Genomic DNA, 15914 nt, shown 5'->3' on the forward strand with positions numbered 1-15914 from the left:
TTCTTCCTATTAGCCCCTCTCCACTGGGCCCATCCAAAGCACCTGGCACATGTGGGTGTTTCCCCCAAACACCTGTTTCCACCTCCACCCCCTTTTAGCCAAGACGGACACGGCTTTCAAGGCGTTCCTGGATGCCCAGAACCCGAGGCAGCAGCACTCGTCCACTCTGGAGTCTTACCTCATCAAGCCCATCCAGAGGATTCTCAAGTACCCACTGCTGCTGCGGGAGCTGTTTGCTCTTACAGATGCTGAGAGCGAGGAGCACTACCACTTGGATGGTAAGTCAGGGTTCACCCTAGCCCCCCAGAACCCTCCTTCTCTGGTTCTCTGACCATTTGCTTCCAGCACACATCTCACCAATTTCCTTCCTTCCTTCCTTCCTTCCTTCCTTCCTTCCTTCCTTCCTTCCTTCCTTCCTTCCTTCCTTCCTTCCTTCCTTCCTTCCTTCCTTCCTTCCTTCCTTCCTTCCTCCCCCCTCCCCTCCCTCCCTTCTTCCCTCCCTCCCTTCTTTCCTCTCTCTCTCCTTCCCTGTCCTCCCTCTCTCCTTCCCTGTCCTCCCTCTCTCCTTCACTTCCTATTCCCTCCCTCCCTCCTTTCTACTCCTTTTCCTCCCTTCCCTTCCTCCACCCATTCTGAGAATTCCATGGAGGGATCAAGCCTGTGCATGGCTACCTGGGAAGAGTTGGTGGCCGTTATTTTCTTTTGGAGCTTGGGGAAGGAGCTGGGCTGTTTTGTTGCTGGGAAAATGGCAGGTATGGGCTTCATAGGCTTGTTTCTTTCAGTGGCCATCAAGACCATGAACAAGGTTGCAAGCCACATCAATGAAATGCAGAAAATTCACGAAGAGTTTGGAGCCGTATTTGACCAACTGATTGCGGAGCAAACTGGGGAGAAAAAGGAGGTAAGTACACCCTGCCCCCCCACACACCCCAACTTGCTTCTAAGCCATCTCTCCAGAAAGCCATGCTGCTTTGCTTTTTCACTTTAGTCTTGGTGTGTTAAGACCATTAGGTAGATATTTTGTTGGTGCTACTTCTATCCTTGATCCCAAATGGAAGGATGATCATTCTTCCCAAGATGAAATTAGTTTATAATGTGGTCAACCCATATCTCATGATCACTGTGAGAGGACAAAGTCTTCTCCCTACATTAGAATAATGAATGATTCAGGGCCAGAGCGGTGGCGCAAGCTGTAAGGCGTGTTTGCCTTGCACGCAGCTAACCTAGGTAGACTGCAGTTTGATCCTCTGGCATCCCATAGGGTCCCCCAAGCCAGAGAGATTTCTGAGCACATAGCCAGGAGTAACCTCTGAGCATCACTGAGTGTGGACCAACAAACAAAACAAAATAACGATTCACTTGTAGCAGGTGCTCAGACCTGTTCACTGAATGAACTAAAGTTTCAGTTGACTGTAATCTTTTTTCAAAAACTATTGCAAAGGCTTATGGAAAAGTGTTTGTTGTTGCTTATTCTCAGGAAAATAAAAATTAAAAAAAATGTGATACCATCTCCCACTAGTGATAATGGCCATTATCAGAAGGACTGGAAATAGCCTGTGTTGGGGCACTGGTGACCAAGAAACATGTTTACCTCTGTTAAGAGAGTTAGGAGATATCTCAAGTCAGAATCAAGCTTCATATGACTGCAGTGGTTATATTTCTTGGCAGTTACCACCCTATATGCAAAACTCTTTAGTCTTGAAGATATGTATACTTACTGCAGTGCTGAGTGCAATAGTGTATGGGAACAACCCAAATGTTCAATGACAGAGGACTGGACAAAGAAGCTGTAGTGTATTTACAAAACAGAATACTAAACAGCAATAACTTTCTGTAACTCAGTTAGGCCTGAGGGTATCATGTCAAAAATAATCCGGAGGCAAAAGGACAAATACTGGATGATCTTCCTTGTGTGTGGTCTAGAGACAGACAAGGCAACTGACAATATCAAATGATAACAAAGCCTTGCTTTGGATTAAAGAAATGAGATCACTTAGGAAGAGGAGAAGAAATGAAGAAGTGGACTAGAATATCTGGAGGGGTTGGAGGGCACTTGCCTTGCATGCAGCTAGCTGACTTGGGTTCGATCCCTGACATCCCATCTGATCACCCAAGCATTGTCAGAAGTGAAAAACCAAAAGGAAAAGGAAAAAAAATACCAGCTAGAATTGGTTAAAGGTATGAACACTTTTGTTGTAGTGAGGTGTGATCATTGAATGCCAATTTTATAAGTGTTAATACCATTGTAAAAATGTGATTGGAACTACCAATAAGTTTTTTTTTTAAGTTAGGCACATAAAAAGTTTACTAGAAAAGTTAACCATGGGAACTTTTTTCTAGTGTCAGGAGCTGATGCCTGTGGAAAAATGCTTAGAGTAAACCCTGAGATGAGTCATTATAAAGAGCTGAGATGAATGAAATTGCTGACAACCCCACGGTGAATCAGAGGGATAATAACGTAGTTATGTTCATCAAATTCTCCCTCCATCTCAATTCAACTAGAATCTTGTCCTTGACTTTGCTTTCTGCCTCAAGAAAGAAAAACAAGAAAAGCTTTTAGAGAAGTACTGAGCTTGGCAGTTCTACTAGGAAGAGGGTTAAGGGGCAAAATTGGGTTCTACAGTTTGATTTGTACGTCCTTAGTGTTGAATATATTTTTGGACTGCATTAAGAGAATTAGAAAGAGGCAAAATCATGACATCTTTCCTAGATGTAAAAATGAACTCTTGTTAGTGGAGAGACAGTACAGTAGATGGTGAACACTTGCCTTGCACACAGCCAATCTGAGTTTGATTTCTGCATAGTCCCATATGGTCCCCCTGAGCACCACCAGGAATAATTCCCGAGTTCAGAGCTCCTCCAAAAATATAAAGGAGTTTCATTTGCTCTTAGAGTTTGAGAGTTCTGGTGAGAGTTGTGTTGGTTAATCTCAGCACTTCATTCTAGCTTGGAAGTGAACACCAGCTGGTTTGTCCATTGCCAGTGGGTGTCAGTTGGTTTGGGACTGATAATCTAGGGACCCAGGAGATTTTGATGTGGAGGACTGGAGTGGTTCACTGAAATACAGTTTTAGTATAAGGAGAGCAGGAGAATATTAATACACTTGGTAGAGAATTTAATCAAAGTATAAAAAAGATGGGTTCAGTTTTTATTTTCTTTCTAAGTGGTTTTTATTTGTTTGTTTTGTCACATTCAGTAGTTCCCAGAGCTTATTCCTGGCTCTGTGCTCAGGAATTACTCTTGGCAAGGCACGAGAAACCATATGAGATGATGGGATTGAATCTGGGTTGGCTGCTTGCAAGGGAAGAGCCCTACCTGCTGCTCTGTCTCTCCAGCCCTTTACGAGAGTTTATAAGGAGACAAGTGTAATGTTTATTAAAAAGGCAGAGAAAAATATGGAGAAAAACTAAGAAAATTTGTCTGTTCTTTCAAAATGCAGAATATAACTGCTCTTAATATTGGGCGTTTATTTTGATTTGTAAAAACTAGTATATGTTGTGTGTAGATAAAAATAGATTTATATACATGAATATTTTGAAAATCATTTTGTCCTTTGACTTTTCTGATATTGAGTTAAGAATGTTCATGTTATTTTTAAGTTTTTCAAAGGAATTATTTCAGTGCCGGAACTGTACTTCATTGTGGGATAGAACAATGATTTTTTTTTATTCCTTTTCTTGGGCTATTCCCCTCAGCTCTTTTTACTGCTTCCTGTGAACAATTACTGTGAACATTTTTGCTTATGAACCGTATTTTAAAATATGAACCATAAATCCGTATTTTAATCCATGGCTTTTGACAAGTGAAATTTATTAGGTCATGCAAATGGGTATTTTCATTCAAGGTTTGGGTTACAAACTGAAGTAATTTCTGGATTTCATTGTCTCTTGGGAGCAAGGGGGCATAATGCTAAGAGCTGAGAGTCAATGTGGAGGATAGAGTCCAAGATTAGAGGTGGGAAAAATAAAAGATGACTGTGATTCAAGAGTTAAAGAGTGTCTAAAAGGGAAACCTGACTGGTGGAATGGCTTGTTCTGAAAGGAAATTTTGACAATCAAATTTCTAGGGGGAGGGGGTACAAACCAGGAGGCTGCTGTTCAGCATGTTTTCTGTGAGCTGAGATTTCATCAAAAGCAGCGTGAGAAAGGCAGAGAAGGGACATTCTAAGGCATTAAGTACTAAGGAAGCTTAAAACCTTCCATCAACGTTGGGCATCCGGAAAAATGAAATCTTGTAGAAGAGGCTGAAGAAAGCAATACCATTGTTTGAGCCAAGACAATATAAATAGGACTTCCATGGGGACAGGAGATGCACTAGTCAGAGACAATGGGTTATGCAAGGAAAATGACTTCAGTTCCATTTACTTCCTTTTTCCTCTCTATGAAGAATGATTTTCAAACTGGGAAGGATGGCATAGTTTGGAGCCCAGAAAAATACAACCAGAGGGAGTTTGGGATCTGGGAAACTATATACCCTGTACCAAGACCACTGCCACATGCCTTCTTGGGGTCTCAGAACCACCTGGAGGAAACCTAGAAAAGGAACAATTGGAAGAATGACCACTGCCCTCCACTCATGTGATTCCCAGACCTCCTGGTATTAGAGGATCTCAGTGTTTGTGCTGCCCAGGAGGAAAGAGTGCTCCCTAGACTCCTCCATTGGTTTTGTTCTTCCTCAATTCAAGAGAAAGGCTGTCTTGATGGGTAGAGGGGGAATTGTGACTTCCATAGCTTTCCAGAATGGTCTCCCCCTTTCTCCCACCCCTAAGATAGTTGAAGAGGCATGAACCTGGACTCCTGAAACGTAGACCATGTTGTGAACTGTAAAATAAAATCCATGAGTTGTGAGAATACCCCACACACCGTATTTCTAACTCCAGGCAGATTGGTCTGTAGAAGCAAGGTAGCAATGAAGAATTAATAAACCAAGCCAATCAGGATAGAGTCAAGGAGTCAGTCTGTACGTGGTGGTATCTCTGAGGGTCCTAAGCCAGAGCCACCTTTTCTTTATTCAACCCAGTACAAAATACAACAGTCGGAGTAGGATGGAGTAAGATCTAGGTGGGCTTTTACATAATCAAAGGAAGAGTTTTACAGGTTGGGTTAATAGCTGGATGTCCTCTTACAGTGAACTAACAGTACCTCTGTGAAAACTGAAGAAGTTAGTAACTCCAGATAGAATGACAGCTGTCTCCAGACCTGGCTGCTGGTCTGGAGGGAGGGTAGGGAGAGGGAGAGATTCTTAGCCCAGTAGTACAGTACTAGGGGGGAGGGGGGAGAGAGGAGAAAGAGGAGAGAGGAGAGGGGAGAGGGGAGAGGGGAGAGAGAGAGAAGAGAGAGAGAGAGAGGAGAGAGAGAAGAGAAGAGAGATTCTTAGCCTAGCAGTGTTAGTAATTGTATGGAACCCAGGACCTTGAGCCCATTAGGCCTTTGCTTGACCTCTTTTTGGGGGGGTGTTGGTTTTTGGGCCACACCCGGCGTTGCTCAGGGGTTACTCCTGGCTGTCTGCTCAGAAATAGCTCCTGGCAGGCATGGGGGACCTTATGGGACACCGGGATTCGAATCAACCACCTTTGGTCTTGGATCGGCTGCTTGCAAGGCAAATGCTGCTGTGCTATCTCTCCGGGCCCTTTACTTGACCTCTTGACCCTCACTTAAGTCTACAACTCATGGATTTGCCTTCAGGGACAGTATTTGCGTGTTGCAGCCTTGACCTCCACCTGCTGGTTTGAGGACAGCCTGGCAGTCCTAGTGAACCTAGGACCTTAAGCCCACTGGACCTTTGCTTGACCTCTTGACCCTCACTTAAGCCCACAACTCATGGATTTGCCTTCAGGGACGGTATTTGCATGATGCAGCCTTGACCTCCAGCTGCTGGTTTGAGGACAGCCTGGCAGTCCTAGTGTTCATTGGGTCCCCCATCATTCTTTCCCTCTGTTGCTTTTCAGGTTGCAGATCTGAGCATGGGTGACCTGCTTTTGCATACCACAGTGATTTGGCCAAACCCACCAGCCTCCCTGGGAAAGTGGAAGAAGGAGCCTGAATTGGCGGCCTTTGGTGCGTATCAGAGGACCGGAGGGTGGGGGGGAGAGGAGGGAGATGGCTTAGTTTTCAATAGGAGGATGCTGCCTTTTTCTCTGCTTCCCACCGCGTGACAGAACTTCCTAAAATAAGGTTAGTTAATATTTATCTGCTGCGTTCCTACTGCTGTGCCCAGCAGCTTGTGACAAACCATAGATCACACCTTCCAGGAAGAAACAGACTGGAAAAGATCTGTTTATTATCCTTGTTCCGTTTGACTGTTGATACTTGGAATATCTTTCTAGAAGAACAGGTTAAAAAGGAAAGCATGTTGGGGCCTGAACTGTACATAGTACAGTGGGGAGGGCATTTGCCTTTCACGAGGTCAATCGGGGTTTGATCCCTGGCACCTCATAGGGTCCCCTGAGTACCAACCAGGGATGCTTTGAGTGCAGAGCTAGGAGTAATTCCTGAGCATCACTGGGTGTGACCCAAAAACTAAATAAGTAAATAAATGTGATGCCAGAGACATACTACAGGGGAGAAGGTGCTTGCCTTGCACTTGGTGCATCCCAGTTCGATCCCCGGAACCATATTTGGTCTCCTGAGCACTTCCAAGGGTGATTCCTGAGCACAGAGCTAGGAGGAAGCCTTAAGTACTGCCATATATGATCTGGACTCCTCTCTCACCCTTTCCTTGGAGCTGAGCACATGTAACACAGTGAAAACAAACAAGATAGAGTGACTCTTCCTAAGACACCCCCTTTATTCATCCTCATTTCTTTCATTTTTTCCCCAGCTGGGGTTTTTTATAACCCTGACATGATGGATACTAGTGATGGTACAGCTATTTGCCAGTGAAAGCACTCATGCAGAGACATGTAGTGGCTCACAATTAGAAAGTTCATGTGATTTGATTATAATATATTTCTGTTTGTTTGGGGTTTTTTTTGGGGGGGGGCACACCTGATGGTGCTCAGGGATTACTCCTGGCTCTACACTTCTGGAAGGTTTTGGGGGGACTATATGGAATGTAGGAGATCGAACTCAGGTTGGCTACATGCAAGTCAAATGACCTACCTATTGTGCTGTCGCTCCAGCCCCTAAAATACAGTTTTTGAGGGAAGAATTCTTGCAGAGGGTATGGTGTGTTATTTAGGGAACAAGACATGTTTATTATTTGCAGGGGTGTGTTGGGGGCCATGCCAGCAATTCAGAAATGATCAGGAATTTACTCTTGGCAGTGCATATGTGGGGGACCATATGGGATGCTGGGAATTGAACCTGGTCCAGCTGTGTGCAAGGCAAATAGGCCTATGCCTATGCTGCTTACCCTACCTGCTGTGCTATTGCTCTGGCCCAGGGAACAAGGCTTGTGGCTGAAATGGCAATGCTTAGCTGCCTTCATCCTGAGGAGGATGCTGTGAGCAATTTAAGCTCCTTTGCTGTTTTCCTGGCCTCCCCTTGGGAGAGCATTCCTAGGTTCTACCCTGAAGGAACTCCACTATTTTGCTTCTCTTACCTAATTTTCCCAGGGGAGTGTTTGTTTACTGTGTCCTTCAGTGAACTGTTATTCCCAGAGTGAGCGAAATATTCCCAGAGGTAATATCCTGGTGCAATAATTAGAGTGTTTAGGGCTGGTGGCATTGTCCAGTGGGTAAGGCACTTGCCTCAAATGTGGTCAATGCTTGTTCAATCCCTGGCACATCTTAAGGTCCCCAGAACTCCACCAGAAGTGAGATCTGAACACTAATGAATGTGACCTAAATTTTCTCTGAGCACACTTTGCCCCCAAGAAATCACAAGTATGCAAGGAATATGTGAGTTCAGAGGATAATTTGGGTATTGGCAACCTGTTGATTTTGGAATGATGGGGTACAGAGCTTTGGCATCTCTTTGCTTTGCTACCGCAAAACAAAGAGTCATTTGTTGACCTTGCCTGCCTTTCTTAGAGAGCTCTGGTATGAAGTGCGCTGAGGCTTCCTATTCCATTTGGTATGGGGGTGCAGGGTTTTAAGGGAACGGCTCCCTATATGCCTCCTGCCCTCACACACTGGCTTGCAGGTGAATCTGTACCTTGATGCCAAGGTTCTCATCATGAGCATCTGCATTTTCTAGGTGTCATATAGATAGGAATTGAGATTTGGAATAAGTTGAAGAAACTGGAAAAGTGGGGGTCAGTTTCCAGTTCTGTGAAGAGCTACATGGGACACACTTTAGTCTTCACAGGCCAAGAGGTGTCTGCATCTTGGTTCTGCCAGAAGGGACAGAGCTGAGCTGTGTGTGCAGTGGCTCCAGGTCGAACTCAGGGAATGAAGGCTCAGGGTTTAGGGAGATGCCACTTTGGAGGTTTGGCATGGCCTCCTTGGGTCTGTGGGTACCTCTAAATACTGGAGGTATGTTGCATGATGTGAGGGGCCGGTGCAGCCCTGTGACTCAAGTATTTCTCAGCTTGGATCTGTGCTTAGAAGGATTGAAATGACCACTGGGGTAGTCTCCAGAGCTCATCCTGAAGAAGTCCTTGAATCTCTTTCCCATTGTCCTTTATCATCTACACCAGCTCCCCCCATGCAATTGTCCCAGACTTAGCCTTGCCTGGAGGTAACATCGGCAAGGGAGACTGAGGCCAGAAACATGTGCCAGCAGTGTGTTTGTGTGTGTGTGTGTGTGTGTCTTCATGTGTCTCTGTATGTCCACTACCTGTCATTCCACACTCCAAGAGCACATTGCTTGATATAAGAGTCAAATTCACACAGTGTCCTGTGCTTGGCCTGGTTTAAGGAACTTAAGGGGAGATGACTCATTCCTTCCCTCTTCCCCTCAAAGAACTTAAAAATAGGGGCTGGAGCAATAGCACAGCGGCTAACCCCGGTTCAGTCCCTTTATCCCATATGGTCCCCTGAGTCTGCTCAGGAGTAATCCCTGAATGCAGAGCCAGTAGTAACCATGAGCACTACTGGGTGTGGCCACCCCCCAAAAATAATTCTGGAGACAGGGTCCATAGGGATGGTTAAGACAGTTTACCTTGTATGCGGCCAACCCAGGTTCAATTCTTGGTATCCTATAGAGTCCCCCAAGCATATCTAGGAGTTATCACTGAGTCAGATCAGGGATACTGATCTAGTCTGAGCACTGCCAGGTGTAGTCAAACTCCCCTAAATTTCCAAAAGAATATTTTTTATCTGAATATTCAATGTCATTTAATATAGAAAATTAACAATCTGCTCAATACTGTAATATGGCAAATATCCTATAACTTAGTAATACAGTAAACATGCATATTACCTGCTCTGGAAAGTCTGCTGTGATTCAGTCTGAGAAACGTGGGATTGCATTGGATTCTAAGACACTGATTTTCATCTTTTGAGTCAAAAGGCAAATGATAGTTCCTGAATTATTTACACACACACACACACACACACACACACACACACACACACACACACACACACACACACACACACACACACACCATGTATGTCTAAGACACTGATTTTCATCTTTTGAGTCAAAAGGCAAATGATAGTTCCTGAATTATTTACACACACACACACACACACACACATACACACACACACACACACACACCATGTATGTGGAAGCTTCTTTTTGTGAATATAATCCCTTTAGACATAGACCTTTACTGCTTGCAGTCATAAGAGATATTTGCATTATTTCTGCAGCATCTAAATGTTGTGCAAAATATGTCTCCCCTGAAGTTTGAAACTTGAAAGGATTCCATTGTTAAAATGATGTCTTTCACCCCTGAAGTTTCCAGGGGAGGTGGGGATGGTGGTTTCCATCTAGGTAGGTTCTGGGTTGACTTTGAACCTGGGGAATTTTGCAATTGTGTTAAATGAATGGAAGGTGGTGTGGGAGTTGGTGGGAGGTGGGCAGAACCCCATTTCCTTCTCATAACCAGAGTGTTTATCACCCATGGTTGATGCTGAGGAGGAACCCCAAATAATTAGTGCCATAATGGTTGACTTTATGTTTCCTCCACAGTCTTCAAAACTGCTGTGGTCCTGGTGTACAAAGATGGTTCCAAACAGAAGAAGAAACTCGTAAGCCTTCCTATATCACCTTGTTGATGTTCTCTGTCTCTCTCTGTCTCTCTCTCTCTCTCTTTCTCTTTCTCTCTCTCTCTCTTTCTCTTTCTCTCTCTCTCATCCCTTTCCCCTTCCTCTTCCTTTCTCTCTGAATCTCAGCTAGATCTATATCATTCCAATTCTCCTTCATCACTCAGTCATGAGATTTTTAGAATCTTTTCAAATTTTTCATTATTTTTAATTAATATTTTTATTGAATTATTCTCAGATACAGAGTTATAAAGTTAATTGAATTTCAGTCATGTGGTGTCCCTTCACCAGTGCACATTTCCTGCTACCAATGTCCCCAGTTTCTCTTCTGTCCTGCCCCCAGACTGTCTGCATTTTAGACATTTCTCTCTTTCTCTCTCTCTGCTTCCTCTCTCCTCTCTCCTTTTTTTTCTTAAAGGCAGTGTGGTTTGGCAGTATTGTTACCAAAGGGGAATTTTGCATGAATTTCTTTTATTTGTAACCATGACTAGGGTTTTTAGGAAGTGCTCATCCACCCTGCCTTCTCCTTAACAGACTCACTGTAGTCTCGAAGTCAATAACTGTTGGATCCTATCTAAAACCTTTCCAACACTGTTCCTTTTCTGACGTTTCCTCTCTGCCTCTTTTTCTTTCACATGATTAGTTTCACTTTTTGGTCCCTTGATTAGTGATCTAATTTGCATATAATTAGCATCTTCCTTGCTGGAGCTCCCACTTTCTGCTGGGTCATCCAAAGTGCCCAGGGAAATGAATTTCCTTTGGCTACGGTTGAGCCAAAGAGGGAGGGCTGGTCTAGCTTACAGTTGCTGATTGTCATGCCCTTGGTTCCTTCTCTTCCTGCAGGTAGGATCTCACCGACTTTCCATCTATGAGGACTGGGACCCCTTCCGGTTCCGGCACATGATCCCTACCGAGGCTCTGCAGGTTCGAGCTTTGGCAAGTGCAGGTAACTTGGACCATATTCCTGGCACGTGAATCTGGTTTTTCTGAATTTAGGCATCTCACTCTAACCACCTTGGTTCATTTATGCCTTACTCTCCTTTTTCTACCTTTCTTCATTGCTGCTCTGTCCCCAGCCATATCTTTTTAACAGTTGATCCTGGTACAACATGAGAATTGGAGCAGCCCTCACCAGAACCAGTGGCTCCTTCAGTCCCCAGTAATCAATTCATTTATCTGTAGTGTCCCTGTTTATGGAATCAACCAGCTGACCTCTCAGGCTGGTTGGAGAGTGTAGAGTCCTTAGAGGAAAAAAAAAACACCCATATATGGGTGCCTTCTCTCAGTTCAAACCGTGGGTTTAAGGCAGTGAGTGGTATTCATATGCACAAAGAATGTATGTGACACTGTCACAGTCGTTCCAAGAATTTTTGTCATTTCATTACATGTATAAGTAATAATAGCACAGTGTACTTGCACTTGAGTAGCAGTGAGTCTTTTCCTTCTGGAAATAATTCTCAAGACAGTGAACAGACAAAAAAAGATCATGCATGTAACTGATGTACCATTTCATTAGGAGACCCCACTAGAACACCCAGAGCTCAAGAAAGCCATTGAGAGCACGAGCACACACACACACACACACACACACACACACACACACACACACACACACACACACACACACACACACACACACACACACCACTCCCCCCAGCAGTACAAGTTTTTATGTAGAAGTGTGAAGGCTTTTGAAATGTCCCCTCCTTGACTTTGATCTTGATTAACAGTGAAGCCAGTGTTTAGGCCACTTAATCTAATTAGCTGATACAGTGAGCCCATGAGAGTAGATATTGTAGCAATAGCAGTAGAGTGAGTGTGAGAGATACTGGCTTGAAAAGCTGCTTCCTGTCACATCTGGATAGCAGACACCACCTTCCCGTGGCCCAGAGAGCCCTTGGACACAGACCTCCATTGTGTGGGCATTTCTATTTTCATGCTCCTTTCATCAATACCAGGAGCCTTAAGTTTTCATGTCTGAAATCAGTTTTGCTCGTCCTCTCCCTGTTTTCCTGGTTTGTACTTCAGTGAGCCAGTTAATTGTCTTCGGTTTTCATTAAGCCAATTTCTGATGCCTTCTTCATATCTTCTTTCTTTTTGTAGCTTTTTATTTACTTTATTGGAGATGAGGGAATGTGGGTCTCATGTGGCTCTGCTCAGGAATCAGTCTTGGAAGTGCCATGATTTGGACTAGGGTTGATGAATGTACCTTTTATTCCTGTACTGTCCGTCTGGCCCATGGCTTCCAACTACTGTGTATGTTAGATTAGGCCAATATTCAGTTAGAGGTTCCTTCATAAGTTATAGTGGCTTGAAGTAGAACTCAGTGGCAGAGACCATGGCTGATATGTTTGCCTTTCCAGGCTCACCCAGCATAGGAATGTCTAAGCTTTAGGTCTGTGAGCCACTGTAAGAACATCTTGTTATTTGAGCACTTCAGGGCTTCCCTTCCCTTCCCTTCCCTTCCCTTCCCTTCCCTTCCCTGCCCGTCCCTTCCCTTCCCTTCCCTTCCCGTCCCTTCCCTTCCCTTCCCTCCCCTCCCCTCCCCTCCCCTCCCCTCCCCTCCCCTTCCCATCACTCCCCTTCCCTCCCCTCTCCTCCCTCCCCTTCCCTTCCCATCACTCCCCTCCCCTTCCCTTCCCTCCCCTTCCCTTCCCATCACTCCCCTCCCCTCCCCTTCCCTTCCCATCACTCCCCTTCCTTCCCCTCCCCTCCCCTTCCCATCACTCCCCTCCCCTCTCCCCTCCCTTCCCCTCTCCTCCCCTCCCCTCCCCTCCTTTCCTCTCCCCTCCCCTCTCCCCTCCCCTCTCTCCTCCCTTCCCCTCTCTCTCCCCTCCCCTCTCTCCTCCTCCCCTCTCTCCTTCCCTCCCCTCTCTCCTTCCCTCCCCTCTCCTTCCCTCCCCTCTCCTTCCCTCCTCTCCTCCCCTCCGCTTCCCTCCCCTCCCTCTCCCTCCCTCCTCTCCCTCCTCTCCCTTTTCACCACACTCAACAGTGCCTGGAATTGAGCCCGGGTCAGCCTCATGCAAGCAAGTGGCTTAACCCTTTTATTTCTCCTGTTTTAAGGCTGTTCTGCACTCTGCATCCTTCCATTGTCAGATACAGTTCATTTCTTGCTTTGTACTTGGTGTCTAAATAGGAAGGCTTGTTTCAGTAGCAAATTGCAGGCTTCTTGAAAGGGAATATTGCCTTCTCTGAGAACTAAAAACTTAAAGACTAAACTTGATAAAGCTATCTTTGTCATGGTGCATTCCACTCTCACCCTCTTTTTCATTCAAGTTATATAAGAAAATCTAGACTTAGAAAGACATAGTTTGCTGGACATTGAAAGATATAGTTTCTAAGAAAGCCCACATTTCTCTCCTAATGAAATTCATGCCAGTGAGTTTGAGAATCAGAGTATGGAATCTCCAGATAATTATTTGAGACTGAGGGAGCACATGACCCTTTCTGCAGTTGGTCCTGGTCATAATTCAGACCTGTGGGTACAGTGAGGGTTTGTTTACTCCAAACCAGCTTTCTGGAGAAGGAAACCTTACAGTGTCTTGATGTTGATCCATTGTTCCTTTCATAGATGCTTCAGTTCATGACCTTAAGTCCTCGAGTATTGCCTTCCAGGTCCTAACAGGCTTAAAAATGACCTTATGATGTCACTGTTACACTCTCCTTGTTGTCTAGAGAGTCCATGTTTGCTTCAGCCAGGGTGGAGGATTCTGGGAAAGTTCAGAGAGAGGAGTTGCATTCATTTCCAAGACCTCCTTGTGTAGGTCACTAGGCTTGATCACTTAGGGAATAGACCTCCCTACAAACACATACAGATTGCAAAGACTTGCCACTTTAAGTCACTGGTGACAACTGTGTCAGAACATTGGCTCTGTGGAGTCCAACCATTGCCCGAATGCATCGTTTCATTGAATCAGGATCCAGACATAGTGTTGTAAAAGGGTCAGTTATCCCATCACTGTCACAGGCCGATTGTTCTTTTATTTGCTTATTTTAGACTTAATTTAAATACCATGGTATACACTTGGTTGTTCATAATACAATTGTTCCTGACATTTAATGTTCCACCACCACCTTCCCATCCCCATTGTCATTAGTTTCCACCCACCCCTAGTCTGCTCCCTGAGCAGACATATTATGATTTATTTTATGTGACTTGTTACAATTAAATGGCTAATGGAATAATCAAAAATACTTAAGTAAGAGAAAATTTGTGAAACTGTTATATCTTGAACAAGGAGATTTAAGTTTTTGTCTAAGAGTTTACGAAGCTTTTAGCTTCTAATTGGCCATCTGTGTTACGGTTTTTGTTTATTGAGAATAGTTGGCTTTTATACTGCTTTCCCATCTAATTTGCTGTACATCTACTGGGCTGTCAGTATTGTGGAATTTGGAGGTATTGTACATGGATTTGTGCTCCTGAACTCCAGGATTAGTAGAACTGGATGATAAGTTTACATAGTGGTGACTGTGGGACATGGGTTTAGCTGCTGGGGTCTCTGGCATTATGGGGTTGGAAAAGGCTGCCTGCTCCACTCTGAGACCTCAGAGTTTTTTAGGCTCAAAAATTGTGTACCTGAAACTTTTTTGTTGGTTTGGTGAAGTTGGGCTCTTGGTATGGCAGTGGCTGTGGGGTGTCAATGCTACTGCTAGGGCTTCAGCAAGTCAGAGACTTGTCCTGGTCCCCACATAAGGGCTTTTCAGAGATTTTAGTCAGAGACTGGTGTGCCCACTTGACTTACATCTCTTCTGAAATTAGTGGTGAACCCAGGGACTTTTGTTTATATACTGGAGTAAGATGTAGGTAAATTGTCTTTTTAGACCATCTTTGGATTTCAACAGCTAAAATGTGACCAAATCATTATTATTATTATAGTATATATAAAATCATTATTATATTATATATAATGTTAGAAATAATTATATAGCATATTACAATATGTACTATATAACCATATTATACAATATAACATCTAGTTATTATAATATGATTATAATAATAATGATATTATATCTTAAGTGATATAATTATATATAATATAATTACTCCTTAGAGATAATAATGTAAGATATATGCATTATTATCTACTTAACTCTTAAGAGTCTTATTCAAGTTCCTTTGGTTGGTGCAGGTCTAATGCATCTTATACCAAAACATGGGAAATGCTTTTGCAAACTGTGTCTATCATTTCTTTCAAAGCACTCCCTAATTCACCACTGTCCTGATTTTTCTAGATACAGAAGCCAACACCGTGTGTGAAATTGTCCATGTAAAATCAGAGTCTGAAGGGAGGCCGGAGAGAGTCTTCCACTTGTGCTGCAGGTGAGCCTAGATCCATGACATCATCCCAGAACTGTAACAGGCACAGCTCAGAGCCCAGGAACGTGACTGTGCTGGCCGTTCCCCTGTCACCATTGAATTCCAAACTAACCTGGGCACCTGGGTGCTGTGTGAGTTGGAGAAAATATTCATGCTTAGTAAATAATAGTCACTGGATGAATCACGTTGCTCTTTCCAGTTGATAGATAGTAACCATTTAATATATTTCTGACAGGAAAAAAAAATTTTTTTTTTTTTGCAATGTTTAGTGTCACTTTCTTTGAGGACTTTCTTCCCATACTTAGCCTTGGCCTATAAAAAGGATGTGGTTCCCTATTGCACTTGATCTGAGAGACTGGGTTACATTATGTATGTGTAGAATTTTGAGATGCAGCAAACTGAGTGAGCCTGGACCACCTAGATTTTTCACTTGGAGAGTATGTTCAGCAGAGGAAGGTCCTCCCAGTTTGCTTGGGTTCACCAGTGGTTCTTGGT

The 15914-nt window shown here is 44.0% G+C and overlaps 1 protein-coding gene across 1 annotated transcript in view; it reads left to right on the forward strand.

The window, feature by feature from the left end:
* TIAM1 (TIAM Rac1 associated GEF 1) overlaps window positions 1-15914 on the forward strand; it is a 216051-nt gene that overhangs the window by 192794 nt on the left and 7343 nt on the right. The window contains 6 exon segments of the mRNA XM_049785846.1: window positions 99-278; window positions 783-901; window positions 5948-6056; window positions 10026-10084; window positions 10943-11045; window positions 15335-15422. Of these exon segments, the coding sequence (XP_049641803.1) occupies window positions 99-278; window positions 783-901; window positions 5948-6056; window positions 10026-10084; window positions 10943-11045; window positions 15335-15422 (658 nt within the window).

Source organism: Suncus etruscus, chromosome 13, assembly GCF_024139225.1.
Source record: "Suncus etruscus isolate mSunEtr1 chromosome 13, mSunEtr1.pri.cur, whole genome shotgun sequence".
NCBI classification, from domain to species: domain Eukaryota; kingdom Metazoa; phylum Chordata; class Mammalia; order Eulipotyphla; family Soricidae; genus Suncus; species Suncus etruscus.